This window comes from Cryptomeria japonica, chromosome 1, assembly GCF_030272615.1.
Source record: "Cryptomeria japonica chromosome 1, Sugi_1.0, whole genome shotgun sequence".
Taxonomy (NCBI): Eukaryota; Viridiplantae; Streptophyta; class Pinopsida; order Cupressales; family Cupressaceae; genus Cryptomeria; species Cryptomeria japonica.
This window is the reverse complement of record NC_081405.1, coordinates 432,138,963-432,148,070: the sequence shown is the minus strand read 5'-3', so window position 1 is coordinate 432,148,070 and position 9,108 is coordinate 432,138,963. Positions and strand designations below refer to the sequence as shown.

Genomic DNA, 9,108 nt, shown 5'->3' with positions numbered 1-9,108 from the left:
GGAACAACAATATAGTATATGGTCCTGTAATACTTAGCCTCTCAGACTGCCTGACGCATCATCTTCAAGCCAGCCTTCCCTAAACTAGACTCTCCTAACATTTGTACCTATGCCTCGACCTGCTAACACCTATCCTTAGCTACATCTCTCCCAACCATGAGAGAAGCCATCTGGACCTCTAGCTGGGAAATCTGAGACTCTCTAGCTATTGAACCTGACCCTGCAAATCAATACTCCAAGCTTGCTACTAATGAGATGACATCCTAATGAGGATCTGTCAAGGTGCCTCTACCTATTGCTTCTCAACCTGTGATACTCTTGTAGGTACCTGCTCACCCTGGGGAACCTCCTACTGTGGGACTTGGTGCCCCTGATCCACTGGACCTAATCTCCTTCGTCTAACCACCCGGGTCATCCAATTCATATATACATCTCTAGCAGATCTAGAACTACTGGCCCTTGGTGCGCCTGCCAGTGCTCGACTATCTCCCCTATCATCATCTCCCCCATCATCATCTCCTCCATCATTATCTCCACCACCATGATCTCCTGCATCTCCTTCATATCTATCTTTTTCATCCCCTCCATCTCCGCCATCATCTCTTCCACCACCTCCTCTCTCCCCACCATCCCTCGATCGTCTAGGAGCTCTACATTGTAGCCTCTCATCATCATCCTCTAGAACATGCTCTGTCTCATCCGGACATGTCAGCCTAGGAAACTTGTGTGCAGTAACATATATGACATACTCATTTGTCATCCCACTATCTATCACACCTGAAAGAAAATCCCAATCCAGTGGCCCCAATGATTGATACTCTGCACACGCCTGGTCATATGAAATAGAGGGTCCCCAAGTCACCACATCTAGTCTCCATCGAGCATAATGAGTTGTACCTTGTGGTAACCCCTGTATCCTACCATACTATCTCAACACCCTCATATAAAGGAATCGCTCGATAACATAAGGTGCCAATCTAATCACGTATCACATCAAGAATACATACGACATCTCCATTGCATCCTCGGACCAGATCTCACAATCTTTGTATAGTCTCCATATCACAGTATCCAGATCATCTAGTTTTCATCGCCAATACTACAATTTTCTGAGCTTTCACTGGACAATGATGCCTTGATACCTATCAGCATAAGGCCTGCCTACAGGTCTATCTCTGTCAGCCAATGGTTGTGTGATAGGTAGGTGCTCTCAGGCCCATATCTTGAGAATGATCACCCTTGTTGATAATGCAGTCGATCTCTAGTACACAACTTGGTGCAGGTCATTATACAAGTGCGCCTGCATGCATGACCCCCATGCAAATAGAGTCCCCTGTGTCACCATCTACTCAAGGAGACAACCCCATCCAATAGATAATCCCTTTGACCTATGATCAGGACAGAGGAAACCTCCAATGAATCCGGCAAGAATAGTGGGTAATGTGGCATAACCTAGCTCTAGCATCTTCTACCATGCAATTTCATATCCGCCTATCTCATCATCCTCAAACACTCAACAGAGTGCATTTGTCTCACCCTACTCATTGAGATCATAATACACTAGCTCTCCCATCACAAGGATGCACAGTATCCGGTATACATCCTTGAGTGTCACCGTCATCTCGTCCGTTGATAAGTGAAAAGTATTGTGCTCACTATGCCAATGCTTTGCTAAGGCTATCAATAATCCTTGGTTAATCAAAGGTTAGGGCATGTCAGGAAGGGAAGATAAACCACACATGTCAATGTGGTCTCGCTCTTCCTGGCTAAGGCGAGCTATCAACATCCATGTCTCCAGGAAGCGCTCCTGAGACTGGAGGACACTAAAGTGCTCCTGCAATCAAATCATCTCATCATATCAATCTCTCGATTTATCTATCTATCAAATCCATCTGTCTATCAGTTTATCTTGCTCACTTGATATTTTTATCAAATCTCATTGAGCCCCTATCAATGACGCTCATCTATCATGGGGTCATTATCAATCCTATCTCATATTGTGCGTACATCAAGATAATTATAACTGATCATCAAATTTCATCAATCGAGAGTGTTTAATTTTATCAATTAGATAGCTAATCAAATCTTACCCTATCAAAATCAAAAATCAAATCAAATCGACAAAAATTCATCCTCTTTATTGAACATCATGATAGTTGGGGATTAGATAAACACCAAAATTTTTATCGAAATCATGAAAATATCAATCATCCAGAAAGTAGATCAGATCATCCAAATTCATCAAAAATTCAATCGCAATCAAAAAACTAAAATGATCACGTCATCAAAAGTTGACATCAAAAATCAAATCACTTCATAAAAAAAAATCGAAAATCAAATCAACAATCAGAAAATTGAGTTCTCAAAAATCCAAATAATCACATCAATAATCGCAAATCAATAATCGACAAAATTCATCGAAGAGAAAAAATAAAAAACATCACACAAATCAAAATAACAAAAGAAAAAAAATTATTATTTTTGGGCCCGCCCCTATGGTCACGCCAGAGGCGCCACCCATGGCACCCTCGGTGGTACAAGCGATGTCGATGGTGCTAGCAGTGGTGCTAAAGGTGTCGCCCATGGCGCCGACAGGGCCGCCCGCGACGCTAGCGACGGTGCCACCTGTGGCACCGAAGGCGCTACCCATGGCATCGCCATGGTACCACCACCCCCTTCCCAAAAAAAAAAATTTAAAAATTGAAAAAATTTCAAAAACAAAATACATAATAAATAAATAATTTTGGGGGGGGGATGAACGTTAAAAACTTTTCAAGAAAACCCAAAAACCCCATTTTATAATTCAAAAAACCCATCTTAGAAACATAATTTTTTTAACAACCCACATGGCGAAAATGCTCAAAATGATTTTTTCTACAAATGACTAAATTTTTCAAAAATCAACTAAAAATTTACAAAGATAGGTTTTCTCGAAGTACGTATCGATGGACCATAGGCTGGAGGACGCTCGTGTCGCCGAACTTGCTCAAACCTATGCTGGTGGTACGGGATCACCATTCCTTCCTCCAAAGAAAATTTTTCAAACAACTGATGTGCACAAATGAAGAGTGGTAAAAGGAATTCACCTTTTTAAACTCACAATGGGGCATTTAAGTGGGATTTTTATTCCACTAATTTTTAATCATCTAATCAACTAATCAACTTGACAGGGCAGCGTTTTCAAATTTCTTATCGGGAAATGAATCAGATCAACTCTGAAAATATCTAAAAATAAAAAAAATTATTAAAAATCTAAAAATCATAAACATTTCAAAAACAGTTTCAAAAAAATAAAAAAATCACGAAAAATTCAAAAACATTGAAAAAATTATCCGATTCATCTCCCGAGGGGGCATCCTTGCATCGATATCTATCAATCAGCATCTGGGGCAACATATAAAGATTTATCATCTCAAACATAAAAACTGCATCATATCGAGATTTATCATCTCAAAATCGAATCAGTATCATATCGAAACTGAATCCGCATCAAAATGAAGATCAAATCTGCATCCTATTAAAATCAATATCAACAACATCATCAATCGAGTTTTCTTTGAACCAACGGGTCGTCACACATCGCTTCAAAGAGGGGCAAAATGTACACACCTAAAAATGGTCTGAATATAGTTAATTAAATACGGAGTTATTTGATTAATCTCCCTTCCCAATTAATTGAATTCACAAGCAATTTGATTAATTTTTGATTAATTAATCCTCCCCCCATCTAAATTAATTCTTCTAATCTCTAATTAAAATCAACAAACTCAAGTTTGTTGAGATTAATTATCACTTTCCAAATTATTTGAATATCTAAATTCAAATGAGTACATGGCTCCTAACTTTTAACCACCTAACCTAACCATCCCCTAACCTAACCCATTCCATCTAACCTTGGGTTCAACTAACCCTATCCTATCTTGCACATCCTAACCTCCTTATCCTAACCTCCTATGGTGTGGATATTCTCCCCTTGAGACACATGGCACTTTTGCCACATGTCTCCTCCCTTGGACACTCACCCTCTCATGAGAAAGGCTCCTTGACACTTGTCACCATAGAGATGACAAGTGTCCCTCCTTCCAACCTCTTCTCCAACTTACTCAATCTTGGCCCTAGATATCTTCAGATCAAATCTGGACCGTCGATTCTTGCCACCTCAGCTTTGGCCTTGGAATTCCTATAAATACCCATCATTTTGGAGCAATAAGGATCCCTTGCATTTTTAGTTTTAGAATCATTACTATAGGCATTTTCATTTCAATCATCTAGTAATTAGCATTTTATATTAATCATAGCATGTTAATCTATTTTCTTATATCATGCATTTTATATCATTTGCATAATCAATCATGATCAAGTAGCTACTCAACTCTTGAGTTGCCACTTTGGAGGTCATCGCTCCGTTGAGAGCCAATCAATCCAACACCTTCAAGGTCCTCAAGAATAGAGGAAAATGGGACATTCCAAGGAAGGTTTATGGTTTGCATATTTAATTTAGTTTTCAATTAAGCTTTCCATTATGTTTTATTGTCTCATTATATGTGTATGCCTTTCTATTTATCACATTTTTAGCATCACAATTTTATATGACAAAGATATGAGCATTTGAATTTTGCAAAGGGTCTGTTAGGATTCCCAAAGATACTGAGAGGGGGGGTGAATCAGAATCTGACTGGTTAATGAATTTTCTGAATTTATTAAATGAAAAGCATTCCAAAACTGTGTACTGGTAAACCAAAATTAATGCAGTAAATAAGAGCAACAACCACAACATGAAAGACACACCAGAACACAATATTTTTAACAAGGAAACCTTGTGTGGGAAAAACCTTGGTGGGATTTGTGACCCACAATATTCACTTACTGGCCAATAAGAGAATATAACTGTTACAAATAGGGGTCTGCACATGCAGGAAGGCCAACTGCCTAAATCTCACTGCTTACATACAAAAAGAGAAGTCTCACTGACTTACAAAATGGATTATACAAATCCAATGTCATGTACTGCTTTAGATCAGCATCTGCTATGCCAGATTTAGTATTGGTTTAAGCTCTATAATAATCATAAACCCTTATCCAAGATCTGCCTTATAATTCACACATTAGGTCTGCAATAATCTAATCACATCCACACCTAAATGATCTACAAGATCTCATACTTATATAAGTCTTATTACAATCTGCCATGTCGGCTTACAAAAAGATTTTACAATTAAATACAAAATATAATTAAACAAAATTCTCGTTGGCCATGGCGATGGTAATCAATCTTTTCGATGCCAGTGAACTGTATGCCGGTGTAGAGTCTGGTGGTGCCAGTGCCTACCGATATCATATGATTGTAAGGTTGCCATCAATAACAATACCTTCAATCACCTACAATTTCTCATTGGAGTGTGCATTTGCCAAAAGAGTCAAATTTGAATGTACGCACCTAATTTATGAAGATAGATATGGAAAAAATGGTTTAATCCACAACGTAGAGCTCCAAGTCAGATTTCCAATGCATTTTGAATATTGAAAATCTGAGTTGTGAGTGAAAAGTTACGTCTAATTTTGTCAAACTGCCCCTTTATGGATTTAAAAAGAGAATCAGAGGCAAAGCTCAAGCCTCTAGGTGTCCAAATGTGGTCCCATGTGAGCAGCAACTGGATGGAAGTGTTGGACAACTATTTATAGTACTCCTGGTCACCCATGTGACCAAGTCCAAACTTGAACAAAAGAAAACAATTAAGTTAAAACCCTTTTCTAAAAAAGTAAATAAATAATTTAAAAAAATTAAAAGCATTTAAAGTTTATAAAGGGATCTAAATAGGATAATAAAAATATCATTAAAACTTTGGATTGCGTTGGTGATACATTAATGAAGAACTTTAAGAAAAGAAACCATGACATCATGAGCTATATGTAAAATTTAAAACCTAGAACAGTAAGATGTTTTTTTTTGGCGTGAGTTTCTTTTAAGACACATCAAAAATGCATATTGTATATACACCACGTGGGTGTATACACACCACACACATGTATACACCGAAATATGTGAAAAGCCTTGTACACACTCAATGTTAAAAATGTAGAATAGACAAACATAAGCATTTAGCAATAGTAAATACATGTAGTTTACAGAATCAATTATTTTTTTTAGTAAGTAAATAGCTGGATAGGCCAATGCCTGTATTAATAGTAAAGATTTTACATCTGAGAGGTGTCAATATACCATTTCCTCCAAAAAACTAAAATATTTCCATTTTCAGAGACACGACAAAAAACCAACTAACTATATACCAACTCTAGCCAAGAGTACAAAATATGAGCATAGAGACCTACACCTTGTTGACCCTGTATTATCTATTGGTAATTACAAAATAGTACTTACAAACCATAAAAGTATTTGAAAAGATAAAAAAATATTGTGGAAAAGGGGCACCATCATTCACTATCTGAGGATCTTGGAATTCTTTTGTAGACCTGCTAAGCAGTAAGGGCCTAGGATACAACAGGGCAGTCTCTACCATAGTCCACATGAACCTCTCCAGCCACAATTTCCCACCAGCCTCATATAATTTGGAATCGATAGCTCCCCATGCCCCAGACCCCAGTTATTTCCTTTAGCCACCACACCATTCTCATCCACCCCAATATTTTGCCTACCCTATAGACCTTCCTCCCACACATACTTTCCTACTTTGAAGCCCTTCAACCTTGCCAAGCTGCCCATCACAAACAAAATGAAGCTCAAAAATTTTCTTTCGGTCCGCCCAACCTTGATTGTTTTCTCCAGCTCCATGGTCTGCAGAATGCAAAATTTCCTCATCTCCCCCCCTGCATCACGATCCATATAATATTGATGGACTAGTGGAATTCAGTTCTGGTCATTTATGTTGTCAAAGACCACATCAATTTCCCCCAAAAAAGAATGCTTGAAAACCATCTAACAGACCTTCTTCGATCTAGGTTTGCACACACCCATCTGAATGCAAATAGCCAAGAACATGGTCATAATTCTCATATTCACCTTGTATTTGTGTGCTACCCATAAAAACTTTGAACCCAAAGTTTTCCTTACTGCATCCAAAATGAATGGGTGCTTCGATTCCGATACCATCAAGAGTCATTTCTCTGTGATCGCTCCAAGAAATGTCATTTGTTTCTTGGTTGATTCCAATACAATAGGGGTATCCATGCCTATAGCTTCCAAATTACTTAGAGAGAATGAAACATGTAATGTAGTTACAACCATGCTTGCCAAATATATAATACCCCTCATAGAAAAAGGTTGCGGGATGTATTGATTGCATACAAAAAAATTGATGAAACCAAATTTTTTGATGTATTTTGGGAATCAAATTTTTTGATCACGTACAAAATAAAAATATTTTTGATGAAACCTTAAGTCATATAAATATATCTGTTGGTGTAAATAATTATTCATCATGGATATTATTACACTTACTTAAGTTTACTTAGGATAATGCATTTCATAGTAGTTTGGATATGAGACACTTGGGTGTTTGTGCCACATTGGGATAGTGTGTGTAGGAGAAATTCCACCTCTTATGGTGTTGATCTTGTTATTACACTATCATATCCACTTATTGTGGAGTGATAATTCCACCTTCGGTGGGTGATCCACCTCATGTGGAATATTATATTATTTCTCCTACCTACCCACACCTATTTCCTACCTACCCTTGTTTCTTATTGAGCCACATGTCATACTTGTGTGCTCCTACATATCCCTAGCCTTGCCTATATAAGCAGGCTCATCTACATTGTATGTAACAACAATTATTGATCATTTTCTATTGATGAGAATACAGTTTATTCTTGTCCCATATTATGTCTCTTTCATGTACATTTCAATGACTTCTTGATCTTGGCAAAATCCAACATGGTATCAGAGCTATTGGAGCTTCATTGATTCGTCTTGAAGAGGCATTATTGTGACGTCAAGAGGCAGATCTGAGGAGTATCGTCATTTGGAGGCGTCCTAGACCAGATCCGACCTCTCCATTGCGTCCGGAAGGCCATTTCCATGAATTTTGGTTATAAAGTTGGCCTATTTTGGTGAGGAAAAAATTTTTCCCCAATTTTGCTATTCGTACGGATTTTCGAATTTTATATATATTTTTTCAAAAAAAAAAAAATTTTCAATTTTCGGCATTTGTTTTGAAAAAATCAAAAATCGAAAAAAAAAATTCGAAAAAAAAAAAAAAAAAAAAAATCAAAAAAATTGAAAAGAAATCAAAAAAAAGGAAAAATCATTTGGGGGGTCCGCAGACCCCCCCCTGCGCACGCCGTACTCGTTCTGCAGGTGTACCGTGTGCAGAGCAGTGTACCGCTCGTACTGTCTGTCGCGCCGCGTCCTTCCCGCCACTCCCCGCTCCGGACAGCGCCGCTCCGAGCACACCGCATCCTCTGTTCTCCGGCGGCCTCCGGCGCCGCTCCCTCTGCCAGCTCCGGTCGCCGCGTACTCCGCCCGACACCGTGAGCGGCCACCGCAGGTCTTCCGCTAGCGACGCTCCGCCCCGCTCCGGCTCCTCCCCCAGTCTCCGTGCCCGGGCTCCGCTCCCGTTCGTGCTCCGCTGCAGCGCCTCCTCGGCGCCCCGCTGCCACAGAACTCCGCGTCACCACCCTGCGGCTCCTCCCGTGAGCCGCCTCCTGCGTCACCGTCCGGTACCTCCACGCGGCGCCCGTCCAGCTCAGGCAGCCTCCGCCACGCGGCATCCAGGCAGGCGAATCCACGCCCGCCACGTGGCAGGAGGCCCGTGGACTGACACATCAGCTTTTCCGTACAGTACGGACGCCACACCAGCGGGTCACATCATCATCCGTACGGCCACATCAGCAGCCACATCGCTTGCCACATCATATTCCGTATAGTACGGACTGTACAGCCAGTTGTCCACGCAGTCTGTCCGTACGGTACGGACGCCCAGTCAGCCAGGCAGCGAAGTTTTGGCGACGGTCATACGGCCGTCAAATTTAAGATAGTGTTTTGCTGACGTCAGCGCCACATCAGCTGGGTTTGGAAATTTTTTGACCCCCTCTCATTTGCATTTTTGATTTTGCAGTTCAACTTCAAATGGCCATAACTTGCTCATT

The 9,108-nt window shown here is 39.9% G+C and overlaps 1 protein-coding gene across 1 annotated transcript; it reads right to left on the bottom strand.

Moving 5' to 3' along the window:
* Positions 1-349: 349 nt before the first annotated feature.
* LOC131066088 (uncharacterized) lies at positions 350-8,730 on the bottom strand. Its single transcript, XM_058000788.2, has 4 exons — positions 8,324-8,730; positions 6,944-6,973; positions 6,681-6,825; positions 350-829 (listed from the first exon to the last, which is right to left on the bottom strand). The coding sequence occupies exons 1-4, from the start codon at positions 8,728-8,730 to the stop codon at positions 350-352; spliced, it is 1,062 nt and encodes a 353-aa protein (XP_057856771.2).
* Positions 8,731-9,108: the final 378 nt, after the last annotated feature.

Coding starts and splice junctions, on each gene's coding strand:
- LOC131066088 (XM_058000788.2), bottom strand. CDS start 8,730: ATGCCGCGTGGCGGAGGCTGCCTGAGCTGGACGGGCGCCGCGTGGAGG. Junction 6,974..8,323: donor GGTACACTGCTCTGCACACG/GTACACCTGCAG, acceptor ATTTGCATTCAG/ATGGGTGTGTGCAAACCTAG. Junction 6,826..6,943: donor GCAAACCTAGATCGAAGAAG/GTCTGTTAGATG, acceptor ATCGTGATGCAG/GGGGGGAGATGAGGAAATTT.